Source organism: Hippocampus comes, unplaced genomic scaffold, assembly GCF_001891065.2.
Source record: "Hippocampus comes isolate QL1 unplaced genomic scaffold, H_comes_QL1_v1.1 scaffold104, whole genome shotgun sequence".
Lineage (NCBI taxonomy): Eukaryota > Metazoa > Chordata > Actinopteri > Syngnathiformes > Syngnathidae > Hippocampus > Hippocampus comes.
The window spans coordinates 3,495,942-3,512,456 of NW_017806072.1; the positions used below are offsets into that span (position 1 = coordinate 3,495,942).

The 16,515-nt window shown below is 40.2% G+C and overlaps 2 protein-coding genes across 9 annotated transcripts in view; both read right to left on the minus strand.

The window, feature by feature from the left end:
* The window catches only part of osbpl5 (oxysterol binding protein-like 5), a 25,007-nt gene extending 14,386 nt beyond the window's left edge, over positions 1 to 10,621 (minus strand). The window contains exons 1-4 of one of the 3 annotated variants that reach the window (XM_019894046.1): positions 10,504 to 10,621; positions 4,635 to 4,696; positions 615 to 772; positions 404 to 477 (exon numbers count right to left, since the gene is read on the minus strand). In XM_019894046.1, coding sequence (XP_019749605.1) covers positions 404 to 477; positions 615 to 750 — 210 coding nt within the window. In that variant the 5' untranslated portion in view covers positions 751 to 772; positions 4,635 to 4,696; positions 10,504 to 10,621. Of the gene's footprint in view, positions 1 to 403; positions 478 to 614; positions 773 to 4,634; positions 4,697 to 10,466 lie in introns of those variants that run through there. The other 2 variants (XM_019894047.1, XM_019894048.1) reach the window with 2 other exon arrangements.
* Positions 6,641 to 16,515, minus strand: part of LOC109530382 (receptor-type tyrosine-protein phosphatase eta-like) — a 39,079-nt gene continuing 29,204 nt past the window's right edge. For 4 of the 6 annotated variants that reach the window (XM_019894044.1, XM_019894043.1, XM_019894042.1 and 1 more), the window contains 8 exons: positions 16,017 to 16,093; positions 15,735 to 15,869; positions 14,920 to 15,036; positions 14,373 to 14,533; positions 13,878 to 14,013; positions 13,629 to 13,791; positions 11,645 to 11,648; positions 6,641 to 6,653 (listed from right to left, as the gene is read on the minus strand). In XM_019894044.1, coding sequence (XP_019749603.1) covers positions 13,633 to 13,791; positions 13,878 to 14,013; positions 14,373 to 14,533; positions 14,920 to 15,036; positions 15,735 to 15,869; positions 16,017 to 16,093 — 785 coding nt within the window. In that variant the 3' untranslated portion in view covers positions 6,641 to 6,653; positions 11,645 to 11,648; positions 13,629 to 13,632. Of the gene's footprint in view, positions 6,654 to 11,644; positions 11,649 to 12,765; positions 13,792 to 13,877; positions 14,014 to 14,372; positions 14,534 to 14,919; positions 15,037 to 15,734; positions 15,870 to 16,016; positions 16,094 to 16,515 lie in introns of those variants that run through there. The other 2 variants (XM_019894041.1, XR_002171004.1) reach the window with 2 other exon arrangements.

Consider the following 16,515-nt stretch of genomic DNA (forward strand, 5'->3'; position numbering starts at 1 on the left):
CTTTCTTCACATGTAAACGTAAGTGCAGAGGAAAAAGCATCAAGAGGAGCATAAACAAGAGATCTATATGCCAGTGAAACTTGTCTTAACTAATCCTAGTTGATATTTGCAACAACTTTAAACGAAATGAATGAAACAGATAGGATGACTTGAAACAAAGTGAGACAAAGGGACAAAGCGCACAGCAATACGAGAGGCAGCACCATGTCGAAAAGGTCTAGGTTACAGTTAATATGCCTGTGGTTCCCACATGGCCCTGACAAAAACAATTCCACAGTTTCTTTTCCCAACCACAGCAGAGTGCTGCAAATTTACCTTAAACAATTGATCAGGTGGTATTGACATGAAAAAAAAATGTTGGGGAAGCTGTGAGGGAATTGCCCAATCAGGAATGGGTTCTTACCTTGCTGCCTGGTGATTGGGCAGGACTAAGTTCATTAGTCATCATGGAGATATCGTGCCTGTCTGTCTCACTGCCTGGTGGGAACCCACAACACATAGTCACACACACAGACACATGAACCGAGGGAGCCAGTCAGCTGACAGACTGTATAAGCATGACTGGGCCAAAGTGGCTAATGAACAGCTGCAGTCTTTTGTATGTGGCTTCTTACCTGAGCTGAGGTTGTAGAGGTCACTGTCTCCTCCACAAGAAAGGTTTCTTGTGAGGGTGCGGGGGTCAATTTTGGGTGGGGAAGTTGCATTTGGACACAAAGACAACCGACGGTGGTACAAACTCTCTTCCTTCATCCTAACAATTAGCTCACCCTCTCTGTGAAAAGGACAGGTAAAAATGACACAACAGAGGAAAATATGAATAAAATATTCAGTTATTGCCATTATTTTTGCATCCAAGAACTACTTGATCTTTTTTTTTTTTGGTCACTATGCTCAGACTGCACATTGTCTTTGAATGAAGACAGAGTGTGTTCCACCCCCTGATCACTTCATGCTCAGCCCCCTCATCACTCTCAACAGACAGCCCCTAGCAAATGCTACTCCACCAGGCTCTCAGACATCCACAAGCAGAGTGCTGTGGATTTAAAGTGCCTCTATTAACTAATGGGATGCATCTTCATGGGGCAAAGTGTAGTCAATTGGGAGTTTCAAGACCGACACAATGGCATTGCAATTTGAGTCACTTGGGCTGTTAAAATGTATCATCTTGGTGTTTTTTTCCACCATCCGACTGCATGAGCACTGACAAAAAAGCTAAATATTTATTGCCCAGCTTTAATAACTGCCGAGAGTCGTGGCTCTCAGCACATGGATGATTAAACTTGTTTATAATTGAGACTGGTCAATTAGACTGTAAGACACAAAGGTAAATGGAGCATGGGTGTTTGTAGGCTCGAACTGTCGAGAAGGCTACACTGTGTTCTCCAGATATATACTGTAGTTTAAGGACTATAATTTGCTAGAAATGGGCTATTGAAGCTTTGTGAAACTTTTGAGGCCTTTGCATACTGATGTGGAAAAAAAACGAGTCAAAGCCTCAAAGCCTTATAAAGTAGACATTATTGGTGACACCTGGTGGTCAACTAGATTCATAGCAGCCACCATCCTCAAAGAGATGTGAGCAAATTGATCAGTCTTACACTTGTGTCTGTCTTGTGACCCACCATGTACATATGCAACATTTTATCACTGTGCCAGTAGTATGGTTCAACGTCATGTCCTGTTCAGATTTGAATAAACAGGAGTTGGATTAGTGCGTTGTGAAGCAAGATGAAAAGATTTCAACAAGTCAAATCGGTTTTCTTTCAAGCAGGGGTATGGGGGTTACACAGTCCCTTTGGTGACATGGAAGAAAAAGAAGAACAAGGTTGGGTTCTCAAGTGGTTAGCGCATCGACCTCACAGTGCAGAGGTTGTGGGTTCGATCCCGGCTCCGGCCTTCCTGTGTGGAGTTTGGATGTTCTCCCCGTGCCTGTGTGGGTTTTCGCCGGGTACTCCGGTTTCCTCCAACACTGAGGATGTGAGTGTGAATGTGGATGGTCGTTCGCCTGCGTGTGCCCTGCGATTGGCTAGCAACCGGGTCAGGGTACTGCCCGAAGACAGCTGGCATAGCCTCCAGCACCCCCGTGACACGTGAGGATAAAGCGGATCAGAAAATGGATATTTTACTACCTGTAACCTGGCCGGAATTGCAAATACCTTTCCTTACCTGGATATATAAAGGTTAATAAATAAACAAAATAAATACGTGACTTTCTTGACAGTATGGCAAGGTTTGGAAAAAGAAAAATAACATTACAATTGTAGATTGCAAAAAACAAAATGTTACAAAAGACATAGTGGCAATTTGTGATGCTCTCTGGGAGGATACGTGGTAATGTTCTATTCTGGGTATTACCAATGGCGAAGGCATATTTAAGGGATTTGAATGACGAGAACGCCTTCCAGCCAAAACTGAATTTAAAAAAGGACAGTCATTGTTCTGTACGGCTGGAGCAATCCATAACCACATTGAATCTTTTACCCTGGTACGCCCTCTCCCTGAAGGCACGTGATATGGTTCAGAAGGTGAATGCCAGCATAGCAGAAAATTATCCAGTTTAGACTGGCAGATGACACGGACTCTTTTATGAGAAAAGTCTTCCATTAGGGAAAGTGAAGACCCTATGAAAACAGCCTTGAAACCCAACAATTATTTTATACTGCTTCACAGCTGCCAACCTGTAAAAATTCACTTCCAGAACACCCATCCATCCATTTTCCAAACTGCTTATCCTCACAAGGGTTGCGGGCGTGCTGGAGCCTATCCCAGCTGTATTCGGGCAGTCGGCGGGGTACACCTTGAACTGGTTACTTCCACAACAATTTAGCTATATTTTCAGGCTCCACGTGTGGCAGTGTTTTATTTATATATGCAATGATTGTTTATTGCAGAAACAGGTCCATACAAAGAACACAAGCACAAAAAAGGAAAAGAAAAGAAAAAAGTGATAGAAAACTATACATCTTTTATATAAAAATATTGCTCCAATACAATCCAACCTTGGAGGTAAATCTGGAACAGCTTTTCATTCGGCTGAACAGGGCTTCTATGAAATAAGCCCTAAAGCTACAAATCAGCTGTCTTAATAGTGCCCAAATGATTTACTATAGTAGTGCCCACAGGACAACCTGTGTTTGACCTGTTCAGTTGACATGATAAAATAGAAGATACTGTATAGTATTCCTCCTCAAATAGAGAAAGTTTCTCCTCAAATGAAGTCAGTGGTTACCAAAACTGGTCAGCAAAGACACAAAGTTATTACGAGCCTTGAATACGTCATCATAAAACAAGGAATCTGTGGCACAATTTAACATTCCAGTTGTCAAATCTACGATAAATTAAGATATTCAACAAGAACGGATATCATGGAATGATGCGAGGGATGTAGCCGCTGCCGTCCATAAAACCATTGCTCCAGTTTAAATTTCCAAAAGTGCCTGGATGTTCCACGTCACAACTGGAACTGCTTGGCTTCCTCGGGGCCTTGACAAGTTCTTATCATTGACGGACAAATTTATTCCAACGTTTATCAAGACATTTGCATGCAAGAAAACTAAAGACCATCAGTCTGCCAATTACAGTTTAACAAAAGAGCATACGGCAACAATGACTCGCAGGGCATAAGTAAATCAACAAATTAATCAATTCAACAGAAGAAATTACACCTTTAAGAGGCAGCATACTGACCACAGCCCGATTGAGATGCTGTGGCATGACCTAATTAAAGCGATTTACACCGGACATCCCAAGAATAGTGCTGAACTGAACGAGTCTGGTGAAGAGAATGGTCCAAAACTCCTCCTGACCATTGTATGTGTCTGATCTGCAACTACAAGAAATGTATGCTTGCGTTATTTCTGTTAAAGGAGGCACAGCCAGTTGTTCAAGCCAAAGGTTAACATACATCTTCAACTCTGCACGTTTATTTGGTATTTGTTTTAGTTTAAGAAACTGTGCTGTGATCCAGATGTCAATCAGATTATCGTGCTAAGAAAAAAAAATAATTAAAAGGAAGGTACCATATTCAGACAACACTCAAATGACTCCTGTACACTTTATATGAGCAACATAATTATAGACGGTGCACGGTACAATTATCTTGTCAGAAGTCACCAAAATACACAATCTTCTAAAGATAGGTGGCGGAAAAAGAAGCAGTACCTAGTCATTACACTTTATAACCATATGCAAGATGAACAAGTACTCTCAGCCAATCTCATCTCAATCCATCTATAGCAAATCGGCCTTGTGGAAAATGAAACAGTTCCTGCCCCCTGATTCTAAATAAAGCACAGATATCTTCTGAGTTCTGTGAAATTAATCTTCAAGTCAGAGCTATGCAACACAAACATCAATCCTGTATCAGCACTCAAAATGCTTTACCGTTAAATGCAAAAATACTCGCAATGTTCTTTTTGTGCAGTACCACCACAGTGATTAATGAGCTTCAGTCACCAAATAACTTATAAAAATAAAATTACAAGGGAAAATATAAAGTTGAATATGAACACAAAACAGCAGTCATTTCAACAGAGGTTAAATCATAAGACTGCTAATTGATCTGAGTTCTTTCATTATGACAGTGGTGGTCAAGTAGGGTCAATGGTGGTCAAGTAGAGGAAAGCTCTTCTTACCTTTCACCTGAGTTGCAGTACACTCAACATCCAGAGGCCTTTGTCAAAGTCACCTGTTTCACCTGTATGGATACACAAACACAAACAAGCTGTCACTTAAACACACAAAGTTAAGTCCTACGAGCATTACATCCTGGGTTCCTCCTTTCAACGCTCCTCGCTAAGGAGGGAGGAGACTCAAAACCTCCCGGCTCCAGGCTCAGTCCTAAGGGAGGCGCCTCTCTGGGACTATTTGCCAATTGCTCACACAACACTGGTAGTCAACTCCTAACTCTGGAAAGCTGCAAATGAAAAAACGACCCTGCTTGAATAATTGTTGACTCACGGCAATAAAAAAAAACCCAAAACAACAACAAAAAAAAAAAAAAACATTATTGAGGGTAACAGTTCATCTGACAGCAAAACTATTGACTGAGTCCAATGTTGCCTTTTCCCACTGAAACAAACCAAAGCGGCAGCATAGCATAGAAGTAGTCTGTAATTATATTCCAAAACTGCTGATTTGTTAAACTAAATATGTTGCCTTCCTAGTTCTAAGTAGCGGAACATTCTGTGCAACAGGTATTCAAATTGCAAATGTTCCTAATGTCAAGCCAAAGGAACAGCCTGCAAATGTGGCTTGAAGAAACATTTTTAACGTTTTGAGTGAAAAATAATGCATGAGTAAAATTGCATTTAGAGGACGCCTGTGCACAGGAACTCCTGATGTGACATGAAATGTCTGGTCTATGGACTGTGGAGAAATAATGTGTTTTTAATTGAGCTGAACTAGTTTGTCTAATATTAAAATGAAAGGCAAAGTAAAAAGTGCCTTCTTAATAATAGCTTATTAAAACATTAATTTGATTTTTATTGATTAAATATACCATGGGCGCAGGGTTCGATTTTGGCTCCAGTCTCCCTGTGTGGAGTTTGCATGTTCTCCCTGTGCCCGCGTGGGTTTTCTCTGGGTACTCCGGTATCCTCCCACATTCCAAAAACATGCATGGCACGTTAATGGAACACTCCAAATTGTCCCCAGGTGTGAGTGTGAGAGCGGATGGTTGTTTGTGCCCTGCGATTGGCTGGCAACCGGTTCAGGGTGTACCCCGCCTATTGCCCGAAGACAGCTGGGATGGGCTCCAGCATTTAGACAATTGATGTGTGTGTGTGTGTGTGTGTGTGTGTGTGTGTGTGTGTGTGTGTGTGTGTGTGTATATATATATATATATATATATATATATACCCTTAAACAATTTCATTTTATTTGACAGAAGGATTTCATCACAATCACCAATTCTATGAACTTATGCAGAACCGTTAATGTTCTGAACTATTAGAATATCTTGAGAGGATTGGAATCATTGGCGATTAATTAGCGAGTTTTTAGAAAAATGTGATTTTTTTTTTTTTTTTTTAGCCCACCCCTAGTGATAAGCAACAAAATGTATTTTCTTCTCTAGAAATATTAACAAGTGACACTTCAGACTATGGGACAAGGTCAAGTCAGAACCACAGTAGCAATTTCAAATATCGTTTTGGTGTGGAGAAGAAACAGGAAGTCTTCGGTTATCGGTGGAAATAGTTATCGTGCGTCCTGATTTAAGACCATTGATTTAAACAGACTAAACGGCTCCTGACGCGGTTCTCAGGATCAGTGAGAAGTTGCTGCCGACTATAAAATACACGAACTGCTGAACGATCATTCAAGATATAAAAATGAAAGGGTCATTGGAGGTATAATGTTAAAACCAGTCTAAAAATACACATGCCTGCAGCCTACAAACTTCAAGTATCACAAAGGTTATTTTCACAGACTAAATATGTGTGTGTGTGCGTGTGTGTGTGTGTGTGTGTGTGTGTGTGTGTGTGTGTGTGTGTGTGTGTGTGTCTAAACCAGTAACCTCAACAATGACGTCCTTGTTATGGTTTCCGTCCATTGAAAGATGAAAAAATATTAGCGATTTCCACAGTCAAACATAACTTAAGGGAACACAACTGGGAAGCTTTTAAATGTGACATTTTAAGCATGACTGGTTCCTCATAAAAAGGTCTAAACACAAACATTTTGCAAGATATTTCATACAATGGAGGGGGCCACATTATTTCAACAATGCTACTGAGGCTTTGAGGGTCTGTGGGTGGGGTCACATGGGTCCACACACCTTCTCTCTCTCTCGCTCGCTCGCTGGCTGGCGCTCTCTCTCTCTCTCTCTCTCTCTCTCTCTCTCTCTCTCTGTCTCTCTCTCTCTCTCTCTCTCTCTCTCTATATATATATATATATATATATGATGGGAATTAATAAGAGTTTTACGATTCCAATATTGGTTCGGTTTAACTATTCAATTTTTTATCGATTCTCTTAGCGATACCTTTTGGAGAAAAAAGGAGATTAAACAAGTAGAACAGCATTCACTTTACATTTTTTAAAATAGCATAACCTTACAAATCTCCAAGAGTATGGTCTTAAGAGGTCCAGCTCTAGGATTCTTTGATGGAGTGCCACGGGGTCTCGAGAATTAAAAATAAATAAAAAGTTGTTTTGAAAATAAGTATATTCTGGGGACCTTTACTTTCTAATTTATTTTCTCCTTGTATTTTTAAGTTATAAAGTTTTCAAGGATTCAAGGAATTTTCCTTTCCTTAAAATCCAAGGATACAAATATGCAGACTTTTCATATCACACACGTTTCCACATGCCGTCAAGATTTGGGAAAATAACCCAAGATTAATTAAATACGATTAAGGTAATGGTTAACAACGACAATTCAAGAGGCTTGATTTAAGGTTTTTTTTTTTTTTTTACAAGGTCATTTTGTACTTGACAAAAAGAAGAGTGTTGCCGAATAAAATGTTCAATGTTCGGCAATGATTACTAACTTGAAATAAATGAATAATCAGTTTAGTAATTGTTATATGAATCTCAAACAAAATAATCGTGATTATTATTATTATTTTATTTTATTTTTTTTGTCTTTAATGTCTGGCCCTAATGCCAAGCTGTGCCAAGTTGTTATCTGGGCCAAAATGGTCCTGCTTTGAAGAAACTTAAATTATAAAGTATATTGTTTTGAATGGCATGTTTTTATTTACCAAATCATTCCACCAATATTTCTTCATAATGTCGATGACTTAAGTATTCATCTACAATACAGGGATTTTTAAATACTAAAAAAAAAAAAAAACACTTGAATTGCAAATTCCAAACTTTTAACTGGTATTACATATACATACATACATACATACATACATACATACATACATACATACATACATACATACATACATACATACATACATACATACTTGGCATTTGTTGTAACCATTCAAATCTGCAGGACAAATCTAGCAACATAATTATTTGCATTTTACAGGGACTTTTAGTTTCCACTGTATGCCTTAAGTGTATGTTCAAATAGTTATGCAGAGGGTGGCAGAGGGCAAGCAACACAAGTCCCAGCTGGTTTCAGAGCAGGAACAGGGCTGTAGAGGTCAGCTCTACAGTGAGCTTGAAAATGGCGTCTTTAAGTATTTACCACTGCACAGCATGAGAGCTGGGACATCTGTTGTGCCTTGCTGCTCCAACGAGCAGTGATTAAAACACAGCAGTTATCACCCACGAAACGTGACTCAAACAGCTCTTCAAATTCTCACTCGCAATCATTCTCCTCCATCACTCTCATTTATCATCCAACGGCTGAGCAAAGCCGGAGTTCTAGTTGACAGGCTTAGGGAGCAACACCGTTAAATATCCCCGTCTGCGCAAGGTAGAACGTCATACGTCACGTGCAGACGTTAGCGTTAAGAGACCAACACCAGGAGATGTCAATCATTATTAAAGGTATAATGTGGGGGGTGGGGGGGTGATTTATTTTAATTTTTTGGGGTGGGGGGCAATGGATGATTTCGCGTTCATCAAAAGGACATTAGATATTCAGAGTATAAAGTAACACAGACATAAGCAGAGTGGATTTTTTTATTGATCGTTTGACCCACTTCCTTTGGCCTGTCAGTATTACTGATCAGAATGGCATTACAGGGTCATTCAACATTTATCGCTCTTGATAATAAAAGGGTGGGTGAAATTCCATATATGTCATAAAAGGGCCTATGTTGTCATGATGCTGTTTTTTTTCATTAGTAGGATCACTACATGTTTTGGGTTTTTTTTTTTTTGCTCAGCAAACTGACATTCATTTTCCATGACATCAATCAGTTTTGGAGCAATATGTAAATGAATAATTGCCCCTGGGATGCCCCTTTTTCATTGCCAAAATCGATCCGTTTGATTGACTGGTTTTAATATTATTTTTAATGGAACGTGCAAGTCTTTCTTTGACTGTTCTGCACTTTTGTTTCAATGCAAGCAGAATAATGCCACCTGTAGGACTTTAATAGCAGAGGTCTGCGTGGATGCAGCTCGGTGCCCAAAAGTTGATGGCATGTTGTCCTTCTTCAGCCAATAAACAAGTCAAATCAAGTCAAGTCAACTTTATTGTCAAATGTGCTCTATGTGCAACATACAGGACAGATGAAATTTCTTTCCTCTCAACCACAGGAGAGAAAGGAGCCGCTGTGGGTACCCGCGCCGCCATCAAGCAAACAGTTAACATAAAATGACAAAACAATACAACACAACACATACGACACAGACAGACAGTGATGCAATCTTAACCACTTTTCTGCATACACTTTGTTGTTTGAAGCAGTTATAGATGAAAGAGTACAGACTAAAGCCAAAGCACACCACTTGATACTTTGAAACCATCTTTAGTGTTTGTTAATCTGTTACTGTACATTTAGTGTTACTCTCACTTGCAGCTAAGTCCTACATTTCTATATGACGAGCTTCTTATCTGTGTCAAAACAGATGGGAGAGGCTGAGCTGGTCGACACATTTAGTACAGCATGTTTCTTTTATGAACATTTCGAAGATTCCACTACGACGATGGGTGTCAAAATAAACCGATCGTGTTGTGAATAGAGGACACGGCAGATGTTTCACTTAATTATACTAAATAAAGTCGAGACTGGTCCACAAAGACCCAAATACTCTACTAACTTGTAATGACGCTGCACTTGATGAAAACAGAAAAAAGGGGGACACCGCAGTTTGCAATTTAGAATCTGGTTATATTCAGTCAACACGCTCAATCAGAAAACGACAACGCCTACACAGGACACAATTTTAATGTCTCCCAGCCACTTAGTGTGATCTTTGAATCCCTCGTCATGTCACACACCACTTGATTTCTCACGTTACATTCCCGTTTCGTGAGCTTGAGTCGTGCATCATTTTGAAGGATGAATATCCTACTCACGTTTCATCCTTGATGTTTATCTCGAGAGACTGCTCTGTCACATGTGCCTATTTAGGGGTTCACATCTTTTCCTTCGATAAAACCACATACATACGCCATCAAGGGGTCAAGCGTCCAGAGAGACGTGCATTGCTTTCCAAGGGCTACCACAGTTTACATCAATCACAATTGTTTATGGTTGCCATTGAACTAAAGGGCAGTGAAGTAAAATATACAAATTAAAAAAAAAAACTGGGAATGAGGCTCGGCTAGCTCGTTAACGTGGCCAAGCCTGACTTGTCGCTAAAGCTAAGCTAAACACGTTAGCCTGCGCCCTGCCTCACAATACACCAAAGTGGGCGAATTCCTCCAAACGGCGCACTGATAAGTATTTCAAAATAACACCCACTTCATAGCACAAAATGTCCGAATACTTGCCAGTCAGTGTAATCTTTGCAAGCAAGCAAGTGGTGGAGAATAACACCATCGACTGCACGTTAGTCTGACAAATATAAGAAACATTGGCTAAAAATAGCAAGTTATCTCAACCGACCTGATGTAGCGAAGAATCCCCCAAATCGCAAACTTACAGTATCGGTCGTGTTTTATGGATCATGCAATAGTCTCCGAGCACCCGTCCCAGTTCGGCGTCATATCCACAAGGACCACGGAGGCAACCGTGCAACCAGGGCCGGCCCTAGCCAATGTGACGCCTGAGGCGAAATTACATTTGCCCCCACCCCCTTGCCTGCCCCACCACCATCGTCGATTTACATATACTTACAGGACAAGTTCAATTGTCAAAACAGCTTTAAATGAGACAACATCACACAATTTACAAGATAAAATGGAACATTTTTTTCTTTTCATAACAGTTTTGTGACTGTCAAACAAATCACCAAGGGACTTGCTGTAGCGGCTTCTCATTGCACAAATCAAAAGGAGCAACAACTTCACCTTGAACCAATATTCCTTCCCTTTTCTTCTTCTCTGTGCTCTGAATGGCTTTGGTAAGTTTAACATGTTTGCTTAGTTCTCCGGGGTCACATAAATTTGCTGCGTTTACCTTTCAAGACAATGGAGAAATGAGAAGTTTTATGAAATGAGTACAAGATAAGGCTAAATAATGAGGTTAAACAGCTATGCATTTACTCTACCGTATTCATTGCACATTAAATTAAAGTATGCGCTACTGTTCCACCAGCTTACTGAAAAAATATCAATAACAGCAGACAGTATTTTGGCCAAAGTGCAAAAGAGCTGCCTGGTGATGACCACACTAGCTATCTTTAGCACAAAAACTACCAGGGCCATCATTTTGACGCTTCTCCAACTTTGATGTGTTACCTTTTACAAAGACTACCAATGTTCCTGGCTTTTTCACTATATATATATATATATATATATATATATATATAAAATGTGTGTGTGGTGTGTGTGCACGCACATGTGTGCGCATGTGTGTGTGTGGGGGGGGGGGAGAGGCGGAGTTGCTGATGTTGTAGTGCACAGGTGTCTAACTCAAGGCCTGGGGGCCAGATCCGGCCTGCCACATCATTTTATGTGGCCCTTGAAAGCAAATAATGTGTGTCAACTTCCATATTCCTTACTAAAATCTGTACTGAAATATCAAATTGTCATGTGTAATAAATAATAATTAAAGAAAGATTTTGCAATAATTGTGTTACCCCATTTACATTCACTTGAACCATAATTTAACAAAAAACAAACAGCTGTTTACCTGAATCCACATTGCCACTGAGTGGCAGTGTGGATGCAGGTATGAATGATTGTTCGTCTCAATATGCGCCCTGCGACTGACTGGCCACCAGTTCAGGCAGTGGTGTAGTGGGGATTTTTTAAGTGGGTGTACGCGATTCTGGGATGTTCTATATATACATACAGAACATCAATCATAGGCTACAACACCAGTTGAACTAACGTTAAATTTAATGTTTTACTACTCCAAAATAATCACAGGCCAACGTTATTAAGCATAACTCACATTATAACAATGATCAACAAACATTTCAAAAAAAATTGAATGTGGTGTCGGGAGAAGTGGGTGGATGGCGTACCCCCGCGTACCACGCCCACTACACCCCTGAGTTCAGGGTGTAGTCTGCATTTCCCCCAAAGTCAGCTGGGAAAATCTCCAGCAACCCCCGCGACCCTGTTCAAGCTAAGCGGTGTTGAAAATGGATGGATGGATGTCGTTTGGAAGAAATAACGGTAATAATAAGAAGTCCGGGCGGCCTGGTGGTCCAGTGGTTAGCGTGTCGACCTCACAGTACAGATGTCGTGGGTTCGATCCCAGCACTGGCCTTCCTATGTGGAGTTTGCATGTTCTCCCCGGGTGTGCGTGGGTTTTCTCCAGGTACTCCGGTTTCCTCCTGTAATCCAAATACATGCATGGCTGATTGAACCCTCTAAATTGTCCCTAGGTGTGAGTGTGAGCACGGATGGTTGTTCGTCTCTGTGTGGCCTGTGATTGGCTGGCAACCGGTTCAGGGTGTCCCCCACTTACTGCCCGAAGACGGCTGGGATAGGCTCCAGCACTCCACCGCGACCCTTGTGAGGATAAAGCGGATCGGAAAATGGATGGATGGATGGATAAGAAGTCCCCCAAAATACATCAGGTTTATTGGAGACTCTTACTGTCCATAATTGTGTATGTGTATGAATGGTTGTGCTGCCATCTTACATATTGTATTTAAATATGTCAGATGAATTGTCACTATTATGATTCGGATGACCCTGAAATTGCTGTATCTAAAATATGTCTTGAGACAATGATACAAAATAATACACAATTCAAGCTGGCATCAGTTAAAGTCAAAACAAACATAAAATTGTGTATACACCATTTATTTGAGTCGGGGGCCAATGTTTTTGCATTAACGTGCACATTATTTCAAACAACACGAATAACTGAGAGCCCCTCTGGTGGCATTCATAAAAGCAAGCAAGAAGTGTAAGGTAATAACATACATCCCCATTTTGCTTTACACATCACCCGAATCATAAATGTGGGTCATTTACAGTTCTGCATTGTACCAGCAAGCATAGCATAGCAAATAATACCACCGTAAACTAAAGTCGAGACTCCCCCCCAACCCCCATGACTGTTCCAAACTGGCCAAATCATACATCTGATAAAAACTGCCTCTTTACTTTCAAAATGAGAAACATAAATGCATCCAGTGCATTGTTCACATCAGTGAAAAAAAAACAAACAAAAAAAAACTCACAAACACCATCATATGTACATATAACAAAAACAAACTAAATAACAGAAAATAAGTACTCATTGCACAGTTGAAAGTAACATAGGATGTACAAAACCATAATAACCTCTCATATTATTCAATTCTATTAAAAGCGCTGTTTCAATGTGGTGTCACTTGAGTGCCATCTGCTGGTTTCAAATCACAGTGGGGAGGCACAAGACCAATAATTCAATTCAAGACACGTTCTCTTTCCACTTTAAAAGTGTCACTAATAATAACAGCCATAAACCTGAGCAGTCATATACAGTAGTAACCAACATAATTTCAATAGACGGCTACATGATTCAAATATGTTGTAGGAAACTACCAGACCAGTTTAATAGTTAGTGAACAATTTACATTGTAAAATATTACAAGTTTTCGATTCAGAGAACAAGAAGATTCCAAAACAAGAACGTGACAAATGGTGTTTAAGAAAAAAGTATGGCTTTATGTATTGTGGTTCCCATGTTTATAATAATCTTTTCTGGGTTGCACATTCTCATAAATGGAGAGTGCAGCGGTGTTTTGGTAGATAAGATCCACATTAGTTCCAGTCCTTGATCGGATTATATCCATTGCACATTGGTTTAAAATCACATACTGGTCCTGCACAGACATAAAATCTAGAAGTTAACCACATTGTCCATGTCTGACTATTAAACAAAGAACTCTGAATGTAGTATTGCACGCACCTCTGTCTGCACCATGAGTGGGCGGTGCATGCGCAAGTCATGGACGACGCCATACACATCCACCACATTTTCCCTTTCAATTTGGAAAATGAGGCGATCAATGGCTATGAAGGTGCCAGTCCGCCCCACCCCAGCACTGAAAGGGAGACACAATGACAGGTGCACATTTACACGGCATGGAAGGGGTACACATGTTTACGCGCCTCAACATTGGTTCCGACACCAGGCGACAACTGTATATTATTTGGTCAGAAAGTTATTTACTCAGCTTAGTATGGTTAGTCATATTGCCTTGCAGAAAAAAATGAAAAAGGCAGGACAGTGTTTAGCATGTCTGTCTCACAGTTCATCTTTGTATCATGGTGAGTTTATAATCAGCTGGATTTAGATGAATCTTAGTTTTCCAGAAAGTACCTGATTGTATGCAGTGTGCCAGTGAATCCCCCAAGACTACAAACATTCTCAAAGTGTCCCTGACTGTTTATTCTAACAAACCTGCAGTGGACCACAGTGGGGGAGTTGGTGGAATATTGGTCCATGTGTTCTCTGACCAGGTGTCTGAAGCTAATTAGAAGCTCAGTGGTTTCCGGCACCCCGTGGTCGGGCCAGGCTGTGAAGTGGAATTGGCGAACTGAACGAGTCTCTGCTGTTTTCACCTACGGGCACACATGGGTGAGCATTAACAGATAGAACAGGTAACTGAAATCCCAACAACAAACTTTTGAGCATGTTTTTCATAAAAATAGGACATGTTGCCTAATATTGCGGGTCCTGCATAGGAATTTACTGATCACACGAGGGGAGTCGTGGTTGCTCACGAAAACTATTGATTTCTCTGTGTCAAAAATGTAACATGATGATCAAACTTGACTTCTGGGACAAGAGTGGGGAGCCACCACAATTTGATGTCTCTCCTGTCCATCCATATGTTCCTACTTGGAGCACACTCACTATCACGTATTGTTGAAAATTCGGATTTACAAAGTACAATCACCGTTCAGCAAGGCAAATAATATGATTATTGCTTATGGGCTTCCCTTACATTTTTAATTTCGAAGTCCCTAATGGTCCAGTCATCAAGTGGTATCTCAGAAGTTGTTGTTACACGGATGTATTCAAAGTGCTTGGTGCTTGAATGCCAGTACTGCTCACATTTGATCTGTAGAGAGAAAACAATGAATACTCTACATCAAAAACATATTATTTTATCCTTTTAGATAGAACACAACTTTATGTAACACCATTTGTCATACATCATATGGTTTTATACTGTTATTGTTATCTGTTGTTTTTTTTTTGCTTTGTTCTTTTTCTGTATCCCCTCTCAAATCCGATTCTGTCTGACTTCATTTCCAATAAATATCCATCAAAATATAAACAACCACAGAAGGAGTATATTAATACAAACCATAAAGGCATACAGATTCAAAATATTTCCTGACTGGGCAGCCAAACGGGACAGCGAAGAAAAAGGAGAAAAAAAAGGTATACAAGATACATTACATTTTGTAATGCGAGTGTAGCCGCATGCAATCACAGAGCGACAGCAAACAACTAAGGATGAAAGAAAGAAAGAAAAAACATTTTGTAATGTGTGTGTCGCCTCACGCAATCATAGAGCTGCAGCAAACAACTAAGGATGAAAGAAAGAAAGAAAAACAGCACCTTCTGATGCAAACCTCTCTGCAGACAGCATTGTCGGTAATAGTCCCGTTTTTGACACTAAGCGTTCATTGCTTTGTTTGAATAATATGCAACTTAATGACTTGGCATTGGTGCATTGGCAGGGTATCTATACAAATGTCCTTGTTCAGCATTATTGAAGACAGTTTTGTGTATAGTGTGTGTGATACTCACTCTGCCTTGCTCATTACAGCGTGTAAGCATGACCAGGGTGTACACATTCTTCTCCCATATCATCCTCCAAAAATCCTTGACAGTGCTGGCCAAAGGACCCTGAGCTGCAATAAATTCCTTTTTGGAGTTGTAACCCTGCCAAAAGAAACGTCAGTCCATGCACAGAGATCAACTCAGTTCAGATTTCCACCAGACTCACTGGAAACAATATGAATGAAGGGGTGAAGACAAAGGGTGTGGAATGACGAGGCAATGACTTGGGCAGAAGGAGTCAGTACGCACCGGCATGTAGTTAGCATTGATGTAGTCATCATAAGGACTTCCATGAATGATAGAGAGTTTCACTCTAGAAGAATCATCTAGGAGGTATGAGAAGTGGGTGCATTAGACAAGGGAATTATGATGAAAATGGGTGTGCTGGGCAAGTGTTTATGTCTTTATTTTTGGGAAGAAAAGTTTCATGATTGTAGTTCACCAGTCACGACACTTCATGAAGTACACTCTTATAATAGAACGACATCCATATAAGAGCTGTATCAAAATTCAGTTTTTGCAATAATAGTTCCCAGTCATGACTGACGGTAGAGAAATTACTAATTTGACACTATGTAGAACATCTGCCGAAATGTGATGTGAGGTACAACATGTACCTACTTTGGGCTGAAGGAGAAAGGCAGGCTACCTATTGTAAGATGAACACAGAGTCAAACCAAGAACACCTTTGTTGTGAAGTAACAGGACTAACAATAGTAATCATAAAGTAGAATTATTATTTATGTGA